At 36.6% G+C, this 27421-nt stretch overlaps 1 protein-coding gene across 6 annotated transcripts in view; it reads left to right on the forward strand.

Annotated features, from left to right (window-relative positions):
* The window catches only part of LOC150091181 (uncharacterized), a 210898-nt gene that overhangs the window by 123141 nt on the left and 60336 nt on the right, over window positions 1-27421 (forward strand). For all 6 annotated transcript variants that reach the window (XM_090382576.1, XM_090382584.1, XM_090382593.1 and 3 more), the window contains 2 exons: window positions 5876-5960; window positions 22393-22500. In XM_090382576.1, coding sequence (XP_090238702.1) covers window positions 5876-5960; window positions 22393-22500 — 193 coding nt within the window. The remainder of the gene's footprint in view (window positions 1-5875; window positions 5961-22392; window positions 22501-27421) is intronic.

The following is a 27421-nucleotide window of genomic DNA, read 5'->3' on the forward strand; positions in this document are numbered from 1 at the left end:
CTTAAACAGAAGTTGATAAAGGGTATAACGCCAGAGCCAAGGGTGTTACAATAATTTCTAAGCTCCGGACCTCTCTCCATGAGAAAATGGAGAAACTACTGATGGTGTGGGTGACAGAGAAGCAGCTTCAAGGAGGATTCTTAACACAAAGTATCATGTGAGAAGGCACGAGCGATTTACGGTGATTTGCTGAAGCAGATCCCACACACTTCCACAAATGAGGAATCGGAAGACTCGTTTAAAGCTAGTCGGGGCTGGTTTGACAACTTTAGGAAAAGGACCGGCATTCACTCCGTCGTCAGGCATGGTGAGGCAGCAAGTTCAGATGTGAAGGCAGCTGAGGTTTACATCAAAACGTTTTCCGAACTGATAGAAGCCAAAGGATACATCCCTCAGCAAGTCTTCAACTGTGACGAGACAGGGCTTTTCTGGAAAAGGATGCTGAATAGGACTTACATAACAGCAGAGGAGAAGACGATGCCAGGTCACAAACCCATGAAGGATAGATTAACTCTAGCACTTTGCGCCAATGCGAGTGGCGACTGCAAAATCAAGCCTCTGCTAGTATACCATTCGGAAAATCCCCGAGCCTTTAAGTCACATAAGATTTTAAAATAAAAACTACAAGTTTATGTGGAGTGGATAAACCTGGTGTTTGGCCCTCCTGTTAAAAAAATATCTACAGGAAACAACCTACCCATGCAAGTCCTTCTCGTCCTCGACAATGCCCCTGCTCACCCAACAAATCTCGAAGATGATTTACTCGAAGAGTTAAAGTTTATAAAGGTTCTCTACCTACCACCCAACACCACTCCTATCCTGCAGCCCATGGATCAGCAGGTGATTTCTAATTTTAAGAAGTTGTACACCAAGCACATTTTTCGGCGCTGCTTTGAAGTGACAGAGAACACAAACCTTACCCTTTGAGAGTTCTGGAAGGGCCACTTTAACATCGTGATATGCCTAAGAATTATTGATCAGGCCTGGCTGGGTGTTACGAGGACCTTAATATCTGCATGGAAGAAGCTGTGGCCTGAGGCTGTAGCTGAAAGGGCTTTTAAGGATTGGAACCCGAAGTGTCAGTGGTAGAGGAGATTGTTTCTCTGGGAAAATCCATGGGTCTGGAGGTGGATGAGAGAGATGTGAACGAACTTGTCGAGGAACAGACTCAGGAGTTGACAACCGAGGAGTTACACGATCTACATTCGCAGCAGCATATGGTGGTTCAACAAAAAATTAGTTTTGAAGAGGAGCCAGAGATGGAGAAGGTTATCTCTACAAGAAATATAAAGGAGATCTTGGGAATGTGGGAGAAAGTTGTAGAGTTCGTGGATAAAAATCACCCCAAAAAAGTTGCAACTGGTTGTGCATCGGAGTTGTTCAACGAAACTTGCCTAACACATTTCCGCAATATCCTGAAAGGGAGGAAGAAACAAACCTCCTTGGACAGTTTTTTTTTTTAAACGATCTGCAGGTGAAAATGAGCAAAGCGTGACAAAAAAAGTGAAGACCAATGACGAAAATGATACGCTTCCGTAAGCACTTCACCTTTTCTTTTATTATGTTTCTATAGAATATGTATTTGTTATTTATAAATAAATGTTTCTTCTTGTAAATACAGTACATTTTTCTTATTCAAAAACACTTAACAAAAACAACTGAGGTGGTTTTTTGAGATCTGGAACGGATTAATGGCATTTCAATTAATTTCAGTGGGGAAAATTGCTTTGAGATACGAGCAAGGTTACGGAACGAATTAAACTCGTATGTCGAGGTACCACTGTATTATACAGGTGTGTGTCTAGTGTAGGGAAACCCCCCCCCCCCCCAATATTTTATTACCTGTAAACTATAGTTTGTACATAAACATGGAATTAAGTTTCCTACTTTAGAATAAATTAATACCTGTATTATGATCTTCATTTAATATATAAGGATAATTTTTGCTGCTGTTATCCTTATCAGTCTTATATATGGCTCCTCTCTACTTCATAAAAATAAGTATTTAATGTGTCATATTGATCTTTTATTGGGAGGAAATGTAATGGCAGTTTAAAATTTTAGAGATTGAGTTTATTGTATTTAATAGAAGTGGTCTCTAAATGTTTCCATACATTTAATGCAAAATATATTTTGTTAACCTATATAATACTGAAAAAACTCAGTTTTATTCAGTATTATATAGGCTACCAAAATATTGCATTCATCACTGTTTTTGCAAATTGTTGCAAAAACAATGTGTAAAAACAGTGAAAGTGGCACCTGACCTGGGCTGGGGAGTAGTGGTGATTTTGGGGTTACTCCTTGTACTACTCCGGAGTAAGATATTTTTTTCTTAATGTTACTCCTACTCCTATTATACTCCTCTATAAAAAATATTTCATCATTGCCGCATGACTCATCAGGCTACTTTTTGGAATTCTGATTACATTATGATTATATGGTAATCACTATTCAGAATTCAAATGGCTGTAGCTATATTTTTTTTTATTTAATACAAATTTGAAATTACAAAATATATATTTGATACAAACATTATTTTTTCAATACTAATACGCTAATTTTTAATTTTATTTAATACAAAAAGAGCAAAAAACTAGTAAAAACTAAACTATACATTGTCTTTTAGATTGAGTTAGTTCTCAAAAACAGTATGGACTCAATCAAATCTTCTTTCATCGAAGCACGTAAATTGTATTTTATTATTTTGAGTGCTGAAAACAGCCTTTCAACACTGACTTGGGTATGTGGTAGAGCAGTAATGCAAAAGGCTGCATCTTGAACTATTAGTGGGTATGTTTTTATTGCATCTATCACCTGTAACTTTGATGTATGACCTACTTTCTCCACTAAAGTTAAAGCTTGATAGAAATGAAAGCAGAACTGGTTGCTTCCAGTGCTGCAGCTTCTCATTTGTTGGTATTTGTATTACTAGTTTGAATGCGTCTTTTATTTTTTCTTGGTGATCAAGCTGTTTTTCAAAATCACATTCATCAAATTTTGAACTAGAAGAAGGTGATTTGTCAAGCCAAGGGGAGGCCACATAATCTTCTTGCTTTAATCCTGTTATTTTTTCACTTAAATCAAGTAGTGCAGCTTTTCCTCTGGCTACCTGATCCTCTGATAGCAAAATTCTGTAATTTGGATCAACAAATTGCTGCTAATAAGATATCATTTTCTATTAAATTAGTTTCTCTGCGCTCCATAGACTGTTTGATTCCATCAGCAATGAGACCACCAATTTGGGAAAACTTGAAGATTAGACTATTAGACTTTTCCATTCTGTGTAGAATGATCCAGGTGTTAAGTAAGACTCTTGGAACTTTAAAGTCGCATTATATGGGTGGCGAAGTAATCTTTCAAGCTGCTCAACTTCTTCCCATTCATGATCAGATAAAGTTATTTCAGGATTTGCCGTATCAATAAATAGAGGCTTTAATTCCAAAAGACGTTTGATCATTAAATAATCACTGCCCCATCTAGTAGCTTGATCAATTAGAGCTCCTTTTCCCCAGCACCTCTTCAGAATAGCATCAATCTTGGGAGATCGAGCAGCTACAGAAACCTGGCGCAACTTATGAGATTAGCTGCATGAGCTCTTTTCAGACCATCACAGATTGCGAGCTGTAAAGTATGCACACCACACCTCATATGTTGTATGTTGACGTTGGGGAAAGTGAAAGCAATGAAATTGTTTGCAATAGCATCCAAGGTCTTGTCTATGTACTCATCTTCATCTAAGTCACTGTACACACAGCTTTCTCCTGATTCAAAATCTGTCTTTTCCTCATTAAGCTTCTCAACAGTTTTTATCATGTTCGATGCATTGTCTGTAACTATTGCCAAGATATTTTCCTTCTTAATTCCAAAATCTTTGAGCACATTTTCAATCAATTTGCAAACCTGTTCGCTTGTATGTTGCGCTTTGGTATCTTTAAGTGCTAAAGTATGTATTATCGTTTCTTTATTTTCACAAACTGGACACTTATTCCAAAATAATTTACCCGTTGACGGGTGCGTGTATCCATCTTCAGATGAATATACTTTCCCTTTAGCATCTCCTTCAACAAATTTTTTTGATTGTTAGCTTCCTCTAATATTATTTTCCTAATATTATGTCGTTCCAAAGATACTCTGTTTGGCTGCCATTTCACCACTCAATCCAGTAAAACCTGGAGAAGAGAATACACTAAGTGGTAGTCCATTCTTTACAACAAGTTCAATAATACACCCTTTGATTTTGCAGCGGTCATTGCTATAGTAATTTTTTAGGTCTCAAAGTACTTTGTTAGAATATTTTTTTCCTTCTACTTTACAACCTGTGCTAGAACTTGATGACTTTTTGTTGCTTTCCTTTTCTTCCATAAGCTTGAATTGTTTTGGATGCAAGTGCTCTAAATGGTGTTTTAAATTGGATGACCTGGTGGGTGCATAGCCTCCTTTTCCTTTCCCTGCACTGATTTCTGAATTGCATGGCTTATTTCCATTCATCAATTGACATATGAAGACATTTTTTTCTTGAGATAATTCAAAGTATTCAAATACTTCAGCTTTCTTTTTGTTCCATTTTAGACTAATTAAATTATGTAGTTTATCTCAAAATTAACTTTAACAGGCTTACAAATTCATATTACTTAAAACAAAAGATTAAAATTTAAATTAGACAGTGCAATATAATATTGTTTTTTGGTGTTTGAATGTACAATATAATAACAGGAATAAGGAGTAACAAATATTTTGTTATCCTACTCCTGAAAAAACCCCTTACTCCTACTCCCCAGCCCTGCAACTGACAGATGCCACTTTTCTTTCACTGGTTTTACAAAAAAAAAAAAACCCTCAAATATATTATCTTTTCTAAATGGATTGAAATACTTTGTATCTGACTTTATTTTTGAATATTTAAAAATTGTTTTTTACACTTACATAAAAAAAAAAATTTTTAGACAAAATATAGACATGAATCTAATAAATAATTTGGTTGTCCATTTTCTAGTTGAAAAGACCATTAATCAGATGAAATTTCAAATGTGTGTGTGTGTGTGTGCGCGTGCGCGCGTGCACACATTTCTGCTTATAAGTACAAATACTTAAAAAAAAATTTTAAGTGTGTGTGTGTGTGTGTGTGTGTGTGTGTGTGTGTAATAACCATCTAAATAAATTAGAATGAGAGTTGAGAATAAAATAATGCCAGCAGTACAGCAAGACAAGAGCGAAAATAGTATATTACATAGGATTAAGTTTCAGATCCACTTTGGTAATTGTTATTTAGTATAAGATTTGGGAATTTAATGGAGCCTACGTTCATTGGCAAATACACTGTTATTTAGTGCGTAACGATAAACAAGACACATTAACTAACACTTTCCAAATCTTAAAATGGATCCAGAACTTCATATATTATACAGGTGTGTTATTTATGTGAAAGCAATAAGAAATCTTTCAAAAACAACTTGGAGTGGAAAGGTAAGTAACTTTGAACAGAATTCAAGGTTCAGTTCCCACACTACTCTTCGCACAAATAGAAGAGTTACTGGTGGTGCAGAACCTGATAAGTGCTTGCATTTACAATTTTAATTTTAATATTATCCTTTTTGTATATATTTTAATTCTAGTTTTGTATTGATTATTACTGTTTTGTGTTTTCTGTAACTCTTAGCATATTCTCACCTTTATTTATGGTCTGTGTGTGAGAAATGTGCATATATAAATAAATAAATTTATGCTTGAGAGGGTACTTATCCCATACCATCATGGCTGGGTTAAAGCAAGGAAATGGGGGAAAAAGAGCATGTACATTTTTTATTGTGATTTTAATTTTCACATATTTTTCTTAACTGCTTAGTTTTTGCTAAACGTTGCTTTTTCTTTTTAGTTCTGCAAGCTTCTGTGTACAGCATTGTGTGCACTTGCTGTTATCGGCTGCCTGATATCTGACATTATTGTATTATATTTTATGTGTAAGTCTATTGATGCCTTAAGTAATTAATATTGTTATTATTTTTTTGCTGGATTTTTTGTTAGTAGTAGAAATAATTTTTCCCAGTTATTATATTTGGATTTTACAAAGTCCGACAGTAAATTAATCTATCTAATGTGTGTGGTCTGTCTTCTTAAAGTGTCATTTCACTTGATTTGTAACACAGTTTGTTTTCCATGATCAAAAGCAGTGCGCAGAAATGTTTTCTAAAAGCCCACTGCTGTTATATTGTTATGAATTCCTTCCAGAGATTCAAAATGAAAGAAATCCTTTCAAGGAGTTGTTTAATTCTAGGAATGTGTATGGGTATTTCTACTGTAATATTTTTCTGGGTTGAAAAATTGCCTGATTTAACATGCTGTGTGGTAAGATTAATTATCATGATGAAAAATCCATTTATGTTGTAGGATTTGGTCTTATTTGATGAATACTCTTGCAAACAATTTATACTCGAGGCAGTGTTTTAAAAAATACAAGAAAATTCAAATTGTCTGATATTTTAATTGTACTTATTTTGACATTTTGCCCTTTTTAACAATTGTTTACCCTGTTTTACATACTGAAAGAACTCCTTTACGTGTAAAAGAGAAATTCATTGCAACTCTGCAGATTGCAATGAATTCCCGGTGACTTCTGAAACAGAAGTCACCGAGAATTTGTCCACTTAAATTTCATTAATGAAACACCCTTTCTACTACGGCATTTGAGCCAAGGAATACTTAACAAATATCCTACTATTCTACTGATATTGGATACATTTTCTTTAGAAAATTTGGGAAAAAAAATCAAGCCACTTGTGTACATCACTTCCTATACACTTAACACTTTCCAGCAACTTCAACCTATTTTCACAACTCTTCATACAACTCGTCCAGATTTATACATTCTTGGAGTTGAAAAATATTAATTGCCAGTTCAAAATCTTGATACTTAATTTCTTCTGTTTCCAGAGAAAAGTTTATTAACTTAGAACACTTATTTTTCTCACTGAAGTCAGTTTTTTTCTAGGTATTGCAATAGATTTGAATAAAAATCACAACATTCATCAACAATCTTTTTCTGTTTGCATTGGGGTAACTTTTAAAAAATTGCTTTGTGGAATTTCTGAAGTATTGATCCTAGATTCTTTGATTTATTTTATTTCTGGTCATTGTCGTTTGTATGAATCCATAATACTCGAGCACTTTTCTCAAGAATTTTAGTAGTAACATCTAGCAATTCTTCAACATTGACAAAAAAGTTAAACCACTTGCAATTTTATTTCTGAATCTTTATCCTCACTCTGAAATAATTAGGAGAAAAATTTGGGGCAATCATCAATACGTTGGAAATAGCTCTTAATAGCAGGCCAGTTTTGAAGTAATCTTTTGACAGCTGGTGTTAAGGACAATAATCTCGTTGGTACATGGCATACTAATTCAGACCAGTCCAGCTCCACAAAGTCAAAAAATGATTTAAGTTTTTCCTTCTTTTAGATGATACAGAAAAAAAATTAAGTTTCAGTACAATGTTTTCTATATCTACTTCAAAACTGTCACAAGCATAATTCATGGCATTATGCAATATATGGTTAGCACAATTAGCTTTAACAATATCGCCATTACTTGCCCTTAACAACTGAAAAACAGAGTGATATTTTCCAAAATTTACATTTGCATTATCAGCACTAGATGCAGAAATATATTTTGGGTTAAGGTGAAAAGCCTCAAGCTTTTCTAACAACATTTCAGATATAAAAATAGCTGTTTCATTAGCCCTTTCAACACCTAACACTTTATTTTCTATACTTAAGTAAGATCAAAATATTAGCATTAGTAGAGACATATGATGCAAGAAAGCAAGCTTATTCTTGCACAATTTCTATTAGAATAAGTAGCGACCTGGAGCTTGGGGTGTTGAGGGTTTCAGGGACGGGTGGCGGTCATCGTGGAACGGGTGGGTATATGGGATGTGTAAGGGTAACAAAGAATAGGAGTAGGAGCATGTATGCTTGCATGTATACCAATGCTAGAAGTATAGTAAATAAATTTGATGAATTTGAAGTGTTGGTCAAGACATCAAAGGCGGATATTGTTGGGATATCAGAGACATGATGTCACACTGATATAAGGAATGCCGAACTGGAATTTGGGGAGTACAATTTGTACAGAAAGGATAGACAGGATAGGAAGGGAGGAGGTGTTATGCTGTTAATTAAGAAAAACAAAAAATCAAAAGAAGAGCATCCAGTTGATATAGATGAACAGTGCACTGTTGAGTCAGTTTGGTGTGACATAAGCACTGCGAAAGCAAAAATAAGAGTAGGAGTGTGTTATAGGCCTAATGACTCGAATGAGTACAGTGAACAATTGTACAGAGAAATAGAGTGGGCTAGTAAATCGGAATGTCTTATAATGGGGGATTTCAACTTCCCAGATATTGACTGGAACTTGTGGGTTGGGCACTCGCACACTAGTCAGACATTTGTGGATTTATTGGATGATTGTTTTCTGCAGCAGCATGTTCAAGAGGCAACCAGAGAAAGTAATACTCTTGATCTGGTTATCAGCAGTGATCATTCATGTATTAGGAATTTTCAGATAAAAGAACCACTAGGTGGCAGTGATCAGTGTACTGACGTGGGATTTACTTAAAGATTTAATTACCATCAGGGGTAAAGGAAAGGGTTTTTGCTTCCGTAAAGGAGAGTACAGTGGTCTCCGACAGTTTTTAAATTCTGTACAGTGGAATCAACTGATGATGTTACCAACAGTAAATTCTAAGTGGGAAGCATTCAAGGAATTAATCGTGGATGCTACTAAAAGTTTCATACCTATTAAGAAATATTGTTCAAGTTTTAGGCCTAAATGGTTGTCAAATGAACTAATGAGACTCGTAACAGAGAAGAAAAATGAATGGGATGCATACAAATTAACACGTGACACAGAAGCCTATGATAGCTACAAGTTGATCTGTAACCAAGTTACAAAGGAGGTTAGACAGGCGAAGGCAGATTACGAGAAATCCTTGGCAAAAGATGCTAAGAAAAACAGCAAGGATTTCTTTACTTATATAAACTCTAAAAGGAAGGGGATGAATCTGATTGGTCCACTTGACATCGATGGTTCGACTGTTGATGATCCTGCTCAGATAGCAAACAAACTGAATGAGTATTTTGCATCTACATTCACACGTGAGGAATTATTAAGGTTTGAAAATGGCAGAAGGTTATCAAATTGTAGCAGGATACTTAATGATTTTGTAATAACTGAGAGCAAAGTGGAAGAGAAATTGTCGAAGTTAAACGTAAGAAAAGCACCTGGTGTGGATGGGATCTATCCAGTTATATTAAAGGAGGAGGCAAAGCAACTAAGCAAACCGTTAGCCATAATTATGAGAGCATCCTTAGACTCAGGGGAGGTTCCCACGGACTGGAGATGTGCAAATGTATCTCCAATTCACAAAGGGGGATCGAAGGGTGACACTAGTAATTACAGACCAGTTAGTTTAAATTCTGTTCCGGGTAAAATAATGGAGTCGCTGGTTAAAGATGCATTGCAGGATCATCTAGACAAGACTGCAGCAATAATTCAGACACAGCATGGGTTTGTTAAGGGAAAGTCTTGTCTGACAAATTTGATAGGATATTATGATGTGGTTACAAAGGAACTGGATGCAAAAAATAATTTCGATATCATATATTTGGATTTCAGGAAAGCTTTTGACACTGTGCATGGAAGACTATTGTACAAATTGGAGCAGAATGGTATTAAGGGTAAGTTGCTACAATGGATAAAAGGATGGTTGAGTGGGAGAAGACAGAGGGTAGTAATCAATGGGTGCTGCTCTTCTTGGACTAATGTTATTAGTGGAGTCCCACAGGGTTCGGTGTTGGGTCCACTGTTGTTTTGTATATTTATCAATGATATTGATGAAGGTATATCAGGCTTAGTGTCGAAGTTTGCAGATGATACAAAGGTTGGCAGGGTTGTTAATGACAGTAATGGCAGTGTGCTACTGCAACAGGATCTAGATAATTTGGGCAGATGGGCTAAGAAGTGGCAACTGAAGTTTAACCTTGACAAATGCAAAGTACTACATATGGGTAGAAGTAACCCCAGAGAAACGTACCAACTGTGTGGTACTACACTTAAGGTGGTAGAAAATGAAAAAGACCTGGGAGTAATTGTGCAGTCAGATATGAAGTTTTCTGAACAATGCAGACAGGCTGCCAGGGCAGGTCATGCAGTTTTGTCAATTATATATAGCAATTTTGCTAGCAGGGAAAAGGAGGTGATTATCCCTCTGTATAAGGCAATTTCAGGCCATGCCTTGAGTACTGCGTACAGGTCTGGAGGCCTCATTTTAGGAAGGATGTAGATTTACTTGAGTGTGTACAGAGAAGAGCAACAAGATTAATGAGGGGAATGAAGGGATCTTCTTATCAAGAGAGGCTTAAGTTCTGCAAATTGCATTGGCTGGAGACTAGGCATCTGCGCAGTGATCTGATTGAGGTGTATAAGGCCTTGAATGGGTTCAGCACGTTGAATTCTGATGGGATCCTTCCACTTGTTCAGATTACGAACCTAAGGGAGCATAAATTCAAATTAAGAAAAGACAGATGTAGATTGGATGTGCGGAAATTTTCCTTTAGCCAGCGGGTGGTTAATTGCTGGAACAAACTTCCATCTGTCGTTGTGGAAGTTGATAGGTTGAATAAATTTAAGGAGGAACTTGACAGGCATTTGGAGGGAATGGTGTGTTGTGTTTTTTTTTTTTTTTTTTTTTTTGGCTGATGCTGCATAAGCTCATACATTTGCTTTCTTGCATCACATGCCACTACTACTTATGCAGCATCAGCCAAAAAGAAAGAAAGAAAAAAAAAAAATTCTACTTCACCCCTCCGTTCGTTCGAAATACCTGTCCAGCTGAGCCTTAAATTTATTTAGTCTACCAACCTCCACAACAAGGGATGGAAGCCTGTTCCACCAAACAATTACCCGCTGGCTAAAGACAAATTTCCGCACATCTATCCTACATCTGCCTTTCCTCAATTTGAATTTATGCCCTCTCAGGTGATTATTCTGAGCAAGAGGAAGAATCCCATCAGCATTGAGCATGCTCAAACCATTCAAGACTTTATACACCTCTATCAGATCACCTCGCTGGTGCCTAGTCTCTAGACACTGTAATTTACAAAACTTAAGCCTTTCTTTGTAAGAGCAACCCTTTGTTCCATTCACTAATCTTGTTGCCCTTCTCTGTACTCGTTCCAGCAGCTCTACATCCTTCTTGAAATGAGGCCTCCAGACCTGTATACAGTACTCAAGGTGTGGCCTAACCATTGCCTTATACAAGGGAATAATCACCTCCTTATCCCTGCTAGAAAAATTCCTGTATATCATTGACAAGACACCATGAGCTACTCTTACAGCCCATCTGCACTGCTCAGAGAACTTCATATCTGGCTGAAAAATTACCCCCAGTTCCTTTTCATTCTCTACCACTGTCAGTGTAGTAACACAGAGTTGATACGTTGCTCTTGGGTTGCTGTTTCCCATATGTAGTACTTAACATTTGTCAATGTTAAACTTAATTTGCCACCTCTCAGCCCATCTGCTCAACCTTTCCAGATTCTGTTACAGCAGCATAGCGTCAGTAGTGTCCTTAACTACCCTGCCAACCTTTGTATCATCTGCAAACTTGGACATTAAGCTTGATATACCATAATCAATATTATAAATACAGAAAATAATGGACACAACAGTGGACTAATAACATTAGTCCATGATGAGCAGTCCATTGATTACCACTCTCTGTCTAAACCCCCTGAACCACCCCTTTATCCATAGCAGCAATTTGCCTCCAATCCCACACTGCTCCAATTTGTGCAGCAGTCTTCCATGTGCAACAGTATCAAAAGCCTTTCTAAGATCCAAGTATATAATATCAAAGTTATTCCCTGCATCCAGTTCTTTTGTGACTGCATCATAGTATCCAATAAAATTGGTCAGGCAAGACTTCCCCTTAACAAAACCATGCTGTGTTCGAGCTATAACTGAAGTCTTGTCTAGATGATCCTGCAGTGCTTCTTTAACCAGTGCCTCCATTAATTTTCCTGGAACAGAAGTTAAACTCGCAGGTCTATAATTACTTGTGTCAGCCTTTGATCCTCCTTTGTGAATTGGGGTCACATTTGCACGTCTCCAGTCTGTGGGTACCTCCCCTGAGTCAAAGGAAGCTCTCATAATTATGGCTAAGGGTTTGCTTACTTCCTTTGCTGCCTCCTTTAATATAACTGGATAGATCCCATCCACCCCAGGTGCCTTTCTTTTGTTTATCTTCAACAATTTCTCCTCCACTTTACTCTCAGTTATTACAAGATTCTCTAGCTTACTGCCAGAGTTAAATACACCTGGTATTCCCCTCGCTGAAAAACTCATGTGTGAATGTCGATGCAAAATATTCATTTAGTTTGTTAGCTACCTGAGCAGGATCATCAACAGTTGATCCATCGATATCAAGTGGACCAATCTGATTCATCCCCTTCCTTCTAGAGTTTACATAAGTAAAGAACTCTTTGCTGTTTTTCTTTGCATCCCTTGCCAAAAGTCTCGTAATCTGCCTTTGCTTGCGTGACCTCCTTTGTAACTTGGTTACAGATCAACTTGTATCTATCATAGGCTTCTGTGTCACATGTTAATTTGTTTGTATCCCATGCATTTTTCTTCTTTGCCAAATGTCTCATTAGTTTATCTGACATCCATTTAGGCCTAAACCTTGAACAATATTTCTTAGTTGGTATGTAAAGCCTAGTAGCTTCCAAGATAATTTCTTTGAATGCTTCTCATTTTGAATTTGCTGTTGGTAACATCATCATTGGTCCCACTGTATAGAATTTAAATACTGTCTCAGTCCATTGTAGTCGCCTTTACGAAAGCAATAACCCTTCCCTCCCTTTACCCCTAATGGTAGTTACCTCTTTGAGTAAATCCCACTTCAGCACATTGTGATCACTGCCACCTAGTGGTTCATTTATCTGCAGATTCTTAATGCATGAAGAATCACTACTGATAATCAAATCAAGAGTATTACTCATTACTCCCTCTAGTTGCCTCCCGAACATGCTGATGTAAAAAAACAATCGTCCAATAAATCCACAAAAGCCTTGCTAGTGTGAGAGTGACCAGCCCCCAAATTCCAGTCAATATCTGGGAAATTAAAATCCCCCATTATAAGACTCTGATTTACAGGCCCACTATTTCCCTGTATAGTTTCTTATTATACTCAAGCAAAATCGTAAACATTCCTCTTAAAGCAAAATCCTAAACAGGCAAAGGAAGTTTAGACATGTTATCCTCACTTGTGCTGAAAGTATTTATGTTCCTCTCCTCTGGCTCGAAAAAAGTAGTTGGCTTATTTCTTTTAAATGTTATCAGCTTTTCAATCCAACGTACCTCACATGCACGTTTACTGATGTCATTACTCTTAGATATATTAAGTAGTGAAGCACGGGTTATTAGTTTTCTTGTAAATAAAGGTTTTTAGATATGCAGGTATCTGCATATCTACATGTTAATTATAGTGCAGTGTGTGTAAAAAAAAAAAAAAAAAAAAAAAAAAAAAAAAACTACATTCTACTCTTACTGAATTTTAGTACTTTGTTTTTTATTCTTCACTGGTCAATTAATTTATTTTTCTGTGCATGTTATTTGTATAGCTGTTAATTCTCTAGATTGATGACAAGGAATCCATCTTTTTTTTACTGAACTTGATCCCTTTTGTGTCTCACCATTGAGATATATTATTGGTCACTAAGAGTTTTCCCGTCTTTTTCAGAAACTCAGTTTTTTGTCTTTTTTTTCCCCAGAAAATATTAAAACTATATAAAATTTAGAATTTAAAAAAAAAATGCAAATTTCTGCATATTTTTGTTAAATAATGTGCTAGTCTACATTGCAAAATAAAAATGTAAGATTTTATCATTGTTTTCTGTAATGTGTGATTACTTCATGTTTTTTTTTTTTTGTGTAAAGCTGATTAACAATAACTTTTTTGTATGTTGTTATAGAAATATATGATCTAAATTTTTAAACATATTTGTGTGTGTATGTGTATATATATATGTATGTGTATATATATATATATATATATATATATATATATATATGCAAGTTTTCTATGTATTTTGAAAAGATAATACAGCAATACCTCGCTTAGCACAGCTTCAAACAGCACGGGTTTCACTATAAAGTGAAATTATCTGCAATTCTGCCCAGACACAATAGGAGGGAGTATATGATGAGAGAGCCTTGTCGATCAATTCTGCCCTGGAAAGATTGTGCAAGGCTCAAGCGGTAGAATTTTTTTCAGCCTGGTCTGTACTTGTTAACAGGAGAGACCTGCTTCTTTGGGATGGGATACACTTAAATAGAAAGGGTGCAAGAATATTTGCTGATGCTATCGAGGCAGTGTTAGGTGGGTCGGAAAACTGCTAGCTTGGGGGGGGAGGTACAAGGACTAACAGATTAGCAGTAGCCACTGGCAGAGGTGAAAGAGATTCTTGTACTGCTTTTATTGCAATGAGCAGCGGCCTGGAAAACAAGATGCAGGGTATTTCAGAGACTGCTGGGAGTCATTGCAGTACAAGTAAACACATGGGTTAGGGTAGCTAAGAATACGAACAGGTGCATGTATACTTGTGTATACACCAGTGCTAGGAGTTTGGTAGATGAATTTGAGGTATTGTTCAAAACATCAAAGGCAGATATTGTTGGGATATCAGAGACGTGGTGTCACACAGATATAGATATAAGGAAAGCAGAACTGGAATTTGGGGAATACAATGTGTACAGGAAAGATAGACAGGATAGGAAGGGAGAAGGAGTTATGCTATTAGTTAAACACAAAATCCAAGGAAGTGAAGCCAGTTGATATCACTCGACGTGCAGTGTTGAGTTAGTTTGGTGTGACATAAGCATTGGGAGATCAAAATTGAGAGTAGGAGTGTGCTAGAGGCCTAATGACTCTGATGAGTATAATAAGAAACTGTACAGGGAAATAGAGTGGGCCAGTAAATCAGAGTCTTATAATAGGGGATTTTAATTTCCCAGATATTGACTGGAATTTGTGGGTTGGTCACTCACACAATAGCAGGGCTTTTGTGGATTTATTGGATGATTGTTTTCTATATCAGCATGTTATTTTCTCTATCGGAAGGCAACTAGAGGGAGTAATACTCTTGATTTGATTATCAGTAGTGATTCTTCATGCATTAAGAATCTACAGATAAAGAAACCACTAAGTGGCAGTGATCACAGTGTGCTGAAGTGGGATTTACTCAAAGGTGTAACTACCATCAGGGGTAAAGGGAAGGGTTTTTGCTTTTGTAAAGGCGACTACGGTGGTCTGAGACACTATTTAAATTCTGTACGGTGGGACCAACTGTTGATGTTACCAACAGCAAATTCAAAATGGGAAGCATTTAAAGAATTTATCTTGGAAGCTATCTACATATCAACTAAGAAATATTGTTCAAGGTTTAGGCCTAAATGGATGTCAGATGAACTAATGAAACATATGGCAGAGAAGAAAACTGCATGGGATACATATAAATTAATGGGTGACATGGAAGCCTCTGATAGATATAAGCTGGTCTGTAACCAAGTCACAAAGGAGATTAGACAGGCAAAGGCAGATTATGAGAAATTTTTGGCAAGGGATGTAAAGAAAAACAGCAAAGAGTTCTTTACCTATGTAAACTCTAGAATGAATGGGATGAATCGGATTTGTCAACGAGTATTGATGGTTCGACTGTTGATGAGTCTACTCAGGTGGCTACAAACTAAGTGGGTATTTTGCATTTACATTCACACATAAGGAATTATTCAGGGAGAGGAATGCCAGAGGTGAATTAAACTCCGGCAGTGAGCTAGGTGACTTTGTAATAACTGAGAGGAAAGTGGAAGAGAAATTGTTAAAGATAAACATAAAAAAGGCACCCAGGGGTGGATGGGATCTATTCAATTATATTAAAGGAAGCAGCAAACGAAGTAAGCAAACCCTTAGCCATAATTATGAGAGCTTCTTTGGACTCAGGGGAGGTAACCATGGACTGCAGATGTGCAAATGTAACCCCAATTCACAATGGAGGGTCAAAGGCTGACACGAGTAATTATAGACCTGTGAGTTTAACTTCTGTTCCAGGAAAATTAATGGAGGCACTGGTTAAAGAAGCACTGGAAGATCATCTAGACAATACTTCAGTTATAGCTCCGACACAGCATGGTTTTGTTAAGGGTCAAATTGGTCTTGCCTGACCAATTTGATTGGATACTATGATGTGGTCACAAAGGAACTTGGATGCAGGGAATAACTTTGATATCATATGTTTGAATCTTAGAAAAGCTTTTGATACTGTTGCACATGGAACTGTGCAATACACTGCTGAACAAATTGGAGCAGTTTGGCATTGGAGGCAAATTGCTGGTATGGTTAAAGGGATGGTTAGCAGATGGGTTGAGAGGTGGCAAATGAAGTTTAACTTTGACAAATGTAAAGTACTACATATGGTAAGCAGTAACCCCAGAGTAACGTATCAACACTGTGGTACTACACTGACAGTGGTAGAGAACGAAAAGGACCTGGGGTAATTGTGCAGGCAGATATGAAGTTTTCTGAGCAGTGCAGATGGTCTGCAAGAGTAGCTCATGGTGTCTTGTCAATGATATACAGGAATTTTTCTAGCAGTGATAAGGACGTGATTATCCCCTTGTATAGCAAAAGGCAATTGTGAGGCCACACCGTGAGTAATGTATACAGCTCTGGAAGCCTCATTTTAAGGAGGATGTAGAGCTGTTGGAATGAGTACAGAGAAGGGCAACAAGATTAGTGAATGGAACAAAGGATTGCTCTTATGAAGAAAGGCTTAAGTTTTGCAAATTATAGGGTCTGGAGACTACACACCCGTGAGGTGATCTGATTGAGGCATATAAAGCCTTGAATGGTTTGAGCATGCTCAATCCTGATGGGATTCTTCCTCTTGCTCAGAATAATCACCTGAGAGGGCTTAAATTCAAATTGGATAAAGACAGATGTAGGATAGATGTGTGGAAGTTTGCCTTTAGCCAGCAGGTAGTTAGTTGGCGGAAGAGACTTCCATCCTTTGTTGTGGAAATTGATAGCCAAAATAAATTTAAGGCCGAGCTGGACAGGTATTTGGATCGAACGGAGGGGTGAAATAGGAGCTTTTTTTTTTTTTTTGGCTGATGCACATAAGCTTGCTTTCTTGCATCATATGCCTCTACTAATAACACGGTTTTCAATTAAGTTGAAGTCAGCGACTAGGCCTTTGGTATCAGGTTCCATAATAGTCATAAAATTTGTAGTAGTAGTAGTGGCATATGATGCAAGAAAGCAAGTGTATGAGCTTATGCAGCATTAGCCAAAAAAAAAAATTATAAAACAACCCCTCTAAATATTTGTCCACTTCCTCCTTTAATTTATTTAACCTATCAACTTCTAAAACAACAGATGGAAGTTTGTTCCAGCAATTAAACACCCCCTGGCTAAAGGCAAATTTCTGCACATTTATTCTACATCTGTTCTTCCTCAATTTCAATTTATGCCTCCTTTGGTTCATAATCTGAACAAGTAGAAGAATCCCATCAGAATTCAGCGTTCTCAACCTATTCAAAGCCTTATAACACCTCAATCAGATCAACTTGCAGGCCTAGTCTCCGGCTGCTGCTGAAGGGATCCTGGTAAGAGGATCCCTTCATTCCCTTCACCAATCTTGTTGCCCTTCTCTGTACACACTCAAGCAAATCTACATCCTTCTTAAAATGAGGCCTCCAGACCTGCACGCAGTACTCAAGGCATGCCCTGACCATTTCCTTATACAGAGGGACAATCACCTCCTTTTCCCTGCTAGCCAGCAAAATTCCTGCATATCATTGACAAAACCCAATGACCTGCCCTGGCAGCCTGTCTCCATTGCTCAGAAAACTTCAAATCTACAACACAATTATTCCCAGCCGACCGGGCTAGCCGAGTGGGTAAAGTACCTGCCCGGCAACCCAAAGGTCGCGGGTTCGATTCCCGCCTCGGGCTTGGATCAAAGTACTGCAAAAACCTTGGGAGGTGCAATATGGCCACAGAAGCCGATGCGCCAACAACTACCAAATCAGAAAAAAAAAAAAAAAAAACAATTATTCCCAGGTCTTTCATTTTCTACCTCCTTAAGTGTAGTACCACACAGTTGGTATGTTTCTCCAGGGTTACTTCTACCCATATGCAATACTTTGCAATGTTAAACTTCAGTTGCCACTTCTCAGCCCATCTACCCAAATTTTCTAGATCCTGTTGCAGTAACACACTGCCATTACTGTCATTAAAAACCCTGCCTACCTTTGTATCATCTGCAAACTTCGATACTAAGCCAGATATACCTTCATCAATATCATGGATAAATATACAAAACAACAGTGGACCCAACACCGAACCCTGTGGGACTCCACTAATAACATTAGTCCACGAAGAGCAGCACCCATTGATTACCACCCTCTGTCTTCTCCCACTCAACTATGCACTTTATCCACTGTAGCAACTTACCCTTAATACCATTCTGCTCTTAATACCCTTAATACCATGGATTTCTTTAAAAAGAAAACAGACTTGTACTTGGTATTGATGATGCCCCTGTGGTAACAGGCTCTCCTAATGATCTCATTAAATTGTGTTGAAAAGCTTTCCTGTGCAAGTACATAAATTCTTGGATTTTGCCTCTACTCATGGCTGCCATTAATCTTATTTATTCCATTAACTTCATTATTAATACTTTAATAATAATAAAGTTAGCAATAATATAATAACAGTCAAGCAGTAATGTTTTTAAACAAGAAATAACTATCTCAGTAAAGTTGTTAATGTATTGAAACCACTCATACCACATGAAAATTAATATTATAGTTCATCAGGCTGTTCTCTTACATTACCATACATTAAGGTGATGTTTCGAGTATCTTACTGATACCCAGGGCTTTTTTCTGTGATGGTATGCAACGGTATGACGTACCGGCACCTTTTTTACAGCGTGCCAGCACGGGTGACACGCCTGGCACGCAGTAGGTGTCAGCCATGCCAGTTGCTTCCATCTATTAAGGAGATCACGTGACAATGGGTGAAGTCAGCACCTGTCAATCATGGCCGTATCGCTAGCAGCCTGGAAGGGGTACCCATTTCTGAATCTTGACCAAAACTTCATTATGAAATTATTTTTACTTATTTTTTTACTTGGTACTTACTGTATTTTTACATTTTACTTATTATTTTTTATTTATTAAATAAGACTCACCTTTGACTTATTTTTAATATACTTGTATAATAAATTTATGCTTAATAAAATGTCTGTTAATAAAATTAATGGTCGAGATTCAGTATCGGATATAGCGTACCAACTGCTAGCGATATGGCCGTGATTGACGGGTGCTGACTCTGCCCAGTGTCACGTGATCCTTAACAGACGGAAGCAGCTGTCATGACTAACACCCACTGCGTGCCAGCCGTGTCACCCATGCCGGCATGGAATTTTTCTTGATAGCAAAGAACGAGTACCGGCACATATTTTTTTACAAAAAAAAGCACTGCCGATACCCATCGTCAGACCAAGCTGTTGGGAACAGAAAAATAGAGTTACAAATTTGAATATTTTAGAGTATTACAATTATCAACAATACAATTACAATTCGCACATTATGGTTTTAAAGTACTAAATTTTAAGTTTTGAATTGCCATTGCATAGAAAACAGGAAATCTAAGATAATTACAAAGAGATTAAATTCCTACCTGCTGACAGACTCCTCTTGCCGATGCTCCCAGAAACCAGATGTGCATACAGGCAAGAGGCACTGCCAGCAGCTAATTTATAGGAGAGGGATTAACTCCATTATCCAATAGGATAGTGCCAAGTTTTTATCCTGGATCTGGGCTTCTTAGAAGCCCGGGGTGACCTTTGCCCCCATACTCTTGACATCAAGGTTGGTGTGCAGGCTAGTTCGGGATCTTGCTGGTACCTGTCATCAGACCATGCTTCTGGTTCAGGTGGACTGGAGGTAGATATCTGGTCTATTTTCTTTTCCTGGTTTTTCATTCATTCTCTTCTATTTGAATTCACTGTTTCCTATTGCTCGCTGAAGTTCTGATCATTTTTATGAAGAACAAGTAGTGGGAATAAGTTGTGAATAAGACAGATTGTGGTTAGTCTGTACCTAGATCCAGTATATTTAGGAAAGGATACTACAAATTAAATTAACTGCTGGCAGTGCCTCTTGCCTGTATGCATATCTGGTTTCCGAGAGCATTAGCAAGAGGAGTCTGTTAGCAGGTAAGAATTTAATCTTTGTAATTATCTTGAATTTCCTGTTTTTTTATTGTAGCAGCAATTTAATACTTTTAGAACCGTAAATTGTAATTGTATTATTGGTAATTGTAATACTTAAAAATATTCAAATTTGTAACCTTTATTTTTCTGTTCCCCCAACAGCTAGGTCTGTCTGAGTATTGCAAGATATCGGAAATGTCACCTTAATGTATAGTAATATAGGCGAAGCCTAATAAATTATATTATTAATTTTCATACGGTATGAGTGGTTTTAATACAATAATAACTTTACTGGAAAACAACCATGTAGTGTCCTTCCCAAAATATATTGTATCTCAGTAAAAATATTAGTTTTCACGTGACACACAAATGGTGTGCTCTAAGAAAAAGAAAAAAAAAGCCTTGCACTCCACTACATGTTATTTATACAATTTTAAATTCCTCAAGTCCCCAAAGTAAGAATTGGACAAAATATTCCTTAATTCCTATCAAAATTAAACCCAATAAATAATATTAGTCTTTTTGATGTTCTGGATATCTATTATCAAGGTAAAATTGATAGGTTAGTAGGTCTCCAAGTTATCTGGGAGGCAACCTGATTTTTCACACAGTATATGTCTAATTTAATTGTTGAAGGTCAAAGGTAATATTTAATTTGTGAATAAGTCAGAGCTCCTTATCTTGGATGTGTCATTTTTTCCCTGCGTGAAGTAACCAAAATTCACATGTTTTATCCTTCTTACAGATATCTGACAAATAGTAAGAAACCATAAAATTTACATTTACTAGTTATTTGAGGCACAATGTTTGTATCCTGACTCTTAAACATAATCAAATTTTGAATTTGTTAGGTATATTTGGTATCCTTCTTAGCTCTACTAAATATCAATCTAGCTCATTTACTAATGGTTAAATGCAAAAGAAGACTGATTACAGGTAGTATTAAATTTTTAAGATTGGGCACTTGTAAGAGGTGGGGAGGATTGGATCAAAATGTTCTACATCGTTGCAACCCCCCCCCCCCTTTTCTGTTGTGTGTTGTTTACATAAGCTCTCATAATCATGGGTGACCAATTCAAAGCAACTAATTTAAATTTGGGTCATTAACCAGCAGTGGTAGTGCCCAAATTGAGTAAAATTAGTGGTGGGCAACTTTCTTCTTAATTTCTAGAAAGTTATTTATGCTTTCTGAATTCTGTTTAAACAGTGCCAATATTTTATCTTATCTTAATGGATTGAAGTACTTATTGTATGTACGTTTAAGTTTCCATAAAAAATTATTTTAAATTGCTGTGTTTTACCCCTTTTATTTTTAAAAAAGAAACAAAAAAAACCTATTTTTTTTTTTTTAAATAGCTAAAATATATTAGACATAAAATAGAAACACCGGTCTTTTATTCTCTTCCATTTTCCAGTTTTTGTGCATAAGTTCCCAAAATTTCAAACATGCATGTTTATGCTTATGTACATAAATATTAAAAATCATATTATATATATTTGATACTATTAATTACTTCAGTTTTCTGTTTTTTTTTTTTAAATTTTACACACCTCACAGCATGAAAATTTGAAATTACACGTCTTGCTTCCTGCGATGTAGCAGTATCTGGAGAGAATGATCCAGATTTATAATTAGCTTTACTCTCTGTAAATAATATCTTTCAAAAAGAATGTAATGTTTATTGATTTTAAAATTTTCAGGAGAACAAAAAAAAAAGTAACCTGAAACTTTAAACAAACAGTGTCTGGTGTCACACTACCCTTTAAGCAAAAAACCAAATAGTTGTGAAAATAGTAGTGGGTAACCTGACAGGTTCTTGCACACAATTGTACAAAAAAAAAAAACCCTTTAGAAACTGTTGCAGTAAAAGTATAATTATATTTAGGGAGGTAGAAAATTTTTCATATTTTTAATCATTGATCAACAGGTAATGCAGAAATGTTAATTTTGAGGGTCACCTGCCACTACTGCAGGAGTAAATGAAAATTTTGTACATAAGGAATTGACTCTGTTTTAACTCTACTTTGTTTATATTCTTTTCCTTTTTTGCAGTTTTGGGTGTGCTTGGTGGACCTGCATTTGCTTATTTCATAAATAGAAAACTACATCAGTATGGTTACCATCCAAATGATGTGTTCTCTAGCTTTTTATTTCATTTAAGTAAGTTTTTCAATCATTGTAGTTAAAAGATAATTAATATTGTCATGGTTAAATTTTATATGCTGACCATTTCAAAGTAAAATATTTTCCTGTATTTATGTGTCTGTGCTTAATCTCACTGTATTTAGTAGAAAGGCCCAGTGTTGGGAATCATGGTGAATATGTTTGTTACAAGGTGAGAAGCAAAAGTTCTAGACTGGAGCAGTAACATTAATTTAGACTTATTAGTTGTGTGTTGTATTGTCCTTCAAGTAGGCCTCTCCAGAGTTTATACATCAATCCCAGCAATTTTTCCATGTTTGATGCACTCTGGAACTCCTGTTTCTCCTGTTCCAACACTTTGTGGTTCAGCTTGAATCTCCATGATGTCTTTGATTCGTCATCCTTTTAACTAGATTTTCATTTCGGGGAACAGGAAGAAGTCACAGCAGGCCAGGTTGGGAGAATAGGGAGGGTGTGGGATCATTGACATCTCGTTCTTAGCTGAAAACTACTGAAAAAGCTGTGTGGTGTGGTTTATTGTTGTAATGCAGAAGCCAATCTTGAATGCACCGTATATCTGGGTGTTTTCATTTGACATCATCCCTCAAATGCCTTAGAACCCTGATGTAGATCTGGTGATTTACAGTTTGGCCTGGTAGCCACCAGGAGTTCCTTCCACCTTTTGTATGTGGTGATGGATTTTCCTGCTGGGAGGACTGCTGCTTTGTTTCTAGGTCATAATCATAAACTAGCTTTCATCCCCTATTACTCCTAAGTTTCTGTTCTTTCTGGCCCATGTTTGCAAGTCCCTGCACACAGAAAGCTGGTTATGTTCCTGTTTGTAACTCAGCAAATGGGGCACAAATTTTGCAGCAATTTGCCACATTTAAATTTTCAGTTAAAATACATTGTGTATCGTATGACAGGCCTAGACCATCACAGATATCATTAATTGTATTGTATGTTCAAAACGTCAAGTCCTCTTGGATGATTTGATGCGTATTTTTAAAATTTATCAGTCTGACTTGGTGGTGGATGACCTGAGTGCCCAAAATCCTTAACCAAAGTTTAGCTGCCTTGGAAATGTAATTACCATTGAAAAGATTGTCTTTATAGTATCATTGCCAAATGCTTGTTTAAGCATTTTGTAAGTCTCTAAAGTTCCCAAGTTTATGATAAAATTTGATACAAATTTGCTGTTGCTTAATATCCACCACCTTACTTGGCTACAAAAATTGTAGACACACTTAAACACCAATTGTTCAAGAGCCAACATCCTATTGACATAAAATTCTCCACACTAACTCACACTGAATTAATCCAGTGGCATCTAATGGCACACTGCTATACTACTTGTGGTTAGCACCCCATGCTGCCAGTCTGGAAATTTTGGCTTGAACCTCTTAACTTGGATGTACCACCAAACTAAAACTGTACAAGAGACTATATATGTAAAAAAAAATACTGAAAAAGGAACAGTATAAATTTTCTGAAAACTTTGATTAATGTAATTTTAAATTGGTCCTACATCCAAGTTGTCAATTGCATTTTCTTAATCACTGCATCAGCATTATCATAGGAATTACTGCTTTCAGTATGATAGCAGTCTAAAATGTAGTTGTGAATAAGTTAGTGGTGTTCACTTTTAATCAGGCAGCAGAATGATTTGCCTCAGCAGCAGATGACGTTTTAAGAAAGGGTCTCAACTTCATCACTTTGCCTCACAGATTACCCTTCTGATTTCATTGTTTTCTTTGATATTTAAAGATTAGAGACCCCATTAAAGATGGTGGCAAGATTGGGAATGATCTTTTTAGATTTAATTACTGATTTAATTTAAAAATGGCAAATCAGCCTGTTTAAACCCTATATCAGGATGAACTGGTAGGAGTTTTATCTTTAAAGATATGACAAATGATCATCAGTGGTCAGATTATATTTTCATTAGCCACTTCCTTGAAGAATATATCAACAATAAATTAAATGCCCTTCTCCAGCACAATAAGTTATCCCATTTCTCCACAGATTTTAAACTCTGCCATTTCTGAGATTACCATCCTTTTGTAACCCTTTGAATTCAAACGGTGAAATTCTCCTGAAGTTATTTGACTAGATTACCACAACGCATATAGCTAAATGTAATGTTATTATCACAGGTGACTTCATTTTCCATCTGCCAAAGTTCAATGCACATTTGGGAAAACTGCAAGAAATTTCTAGCAGAAATAGGAATTACAGAGTTTAGTACCCCTCATTCCAAAGGGAATTGAGCTCTTCAGTGGCCTTCCAATCCAAAGCAGCCAATCACCAAAAAACATCTTAAAATCAGATTGCTCAAAATACTTGTAGCTCCCCTAAACAGAGTAACCGGAAGTGTATAACTGTAGTAAGCTGAATAAAAAAAATAAATAATAGTAATAACAATAAACCAATAAATAAATTTATTTCATATATTTATTTATTTCCTTTATTGTCATAAAGGACACAGTTTACCTACTTATAAAATGACTAAATGATATTTCCTTACATGCTGCATTCAAATGAATCACTCTAACCATTTGGATACAGTGATCCATATCAAGTACATAAGACTTCGTTTATTGCTGGTATAAAGAAGTTTTTGAAAACAAAACAAAAATGCCATAAGAAATGGGTAAAAGGAAAACCAGTGTGTTATTAATTTTGAGCATTGTTCCAACTTAAAAAATAAATAAACCCTATGGGGCTTTTGTTGTTTTGCAGCCTTAAAAAAAAAAAAGACAGGTACAAAAATCTGTCAATACTGAAGAAGTTCTGAAATAGATTAAAAATATATATATATTCAAGTAACAAAGTCAACGTCACTGACTGACCAGCTTGCCTAATCACAATAAAGCAGAAGGATACTAGCTAATGGAGAAACTGGCAAACAGACTCCATACAGATGACCAATAAACTCTCAAATTAAATAATATTGTGGATTCTGGTGGAAGACAAACTTTCATGATAAAAGCAGCAAGTGTTTATATACTTGTTAGTATATACCCAAAAGTTGCATAATGTGTCCATATACTCCCCCGTGGGAATGGAGCTCCTACAGAATGAGACTTATCCCAACAGTATAGCATATGAGGAATTCTGTAGGGAAGTGGAGGCCAGAAGCTTATCAAACTCTAAGAGGGAGCTAAATGATTTTGTAATAATTGAGAGCAAAGTGGAGGAGAAATTGTTGAAGTTAAACATAAGAAGGACACCTAGGGTTAAAGAAGCATTGCAGGAACATCTAGACAAGACTGCATTATAGTTCAGACACATTGTGGGTTTGTTAAGGGGTAGTCTTGTCTGACCAACTTAATTGGATATTATGTGGTCACAAAGGAACTGGATACAAAAATAATGTTGATATCATATACTCGGATTTCATGAAAGGCTGTTGTACAGGAACTCCCCAACTTAAGTAATACTTGACTTTACGTAAGTTTTTGCAGGCCGGTGCATTTGTATCCGTAAGAATAATTGGGGGTATCGTGAAAATATCATGTGAACCCAATAACACTTTTTTTTTTTTTTTTTTTTTTCGGTAATTTGTTCCAAGACTTCGGAAATTAATTTTTGCTATATAACTAAGCTATTTATCTCTCTAAAAGGTCATTTTCATAATGGAAATTGCACTACATTTTCATCGTTATTATATGTTATAAGAATCAGTTTTGAATGCCTTGGTGATATTTTTCTAAAACACATTTCTGGAGGTCGATACAATAAAACAAAAACAATTTGCTCTTTCTGGTTTATTGAGTTTCTCTGTTAGTGCATCTAATTATAAATGGGTAGTAAACTCTATCTTATTGCATTTGCAATAATCTCGATAACTGGAATTCTGTGGGTTTTTACATTAGTAGTAGTAGTGGCACATGATGCAAGAAAGCAAGTGTAGAAGCTTATGCAGCATCAGCCAAAAAAAAAAAAAAAAAATCACACCATTCCCTCCAAATGCCTGTCCAGTTCCTCCTTAAATTTATTTAACCTATCAACTTTCACAACGACAGACGGAAGTTTGTTCCAGCAATTAACCACCCGCTGGCTAAAGGCAAATTTCCGCACATCAATTCTACATCTGTCCTTTCTTAATTTGAACTTATGTCCCCGTAGGTTGGTAATCTGAACAAGTGAAAGGATCCCATCAGAATTCAGCGTGCTCAACCCATTCAAGGCCTTATAGACCTCAATCAGATCACCGCGCAGGTGCCTAGTCTCCAGCCACTGCAATTTGCAGAACTTAAGCCTCTCTTGGTAAGAGAATCCCTTCATTCCCCTCACCAATCGTGTTGCTCTTCTCTGTACATGCTCAAGCAAATCTACATCCTTCCTAAAATGAGGCCTCCAGACCTGTACGCAGTACTCAAGGCGTGGCCTGACCATTGCCTTATACAGAGGGACAATCACCTCCTTTTCCCTGCTAGCAAAATTCCTATATATCATTGACAAAACCCCATGACCCGCCCTAGCAGCCTGTCTGCACTGCTCAGAAAACTTCATATATGACTGCACAATTACTCCCAGGTCTTTTTCATTTTCTACCACCTTAAGTGTAGTACCACACAGTTGGTACGTTTCTCTGGGGTTACTTCTACCCATATGCATTACTTTGCATTTGTCAAGGTTGAACTTCAGTTGCCACTTCTTAGCCCATCTGCCCAAATTATCTAGATCCTGTTGCAGTAGCACACTGCCATTACTGTCATTAACAACCCTGCCAACCTTTATGTCATCTGCAAACTTCAACATTAAGCCTGATATACCTTCATCAATATCATTGATAAATACACAAAACAACAGTGGACCCAACACCGAACCCTGTGGGACTCCACTAATAACATTAGTCCACGAAGAGCAGCACCCATTGATTACCACCCTCTGTCTTCTCGCACTTAACCATCCTTTTATCCATTGTAGCAAC

This window comes from Mastigoproctus giganteus, chromosome 1 (assembly GCF_048544385.1).
Source record: "Mastigoproctus giganteus isolate SK-2022 chromosome 1, ASM4854438v1, whole genome shotgun sequence".
Classification (NCBI taxonomy): domain Eukaryota; kingdom Metazoa; phylum Arthropoda; class Arachnida; order Uropygi; family Thelyphonidae; genus Mastigoproctus; species Mastigoproctus giganteus.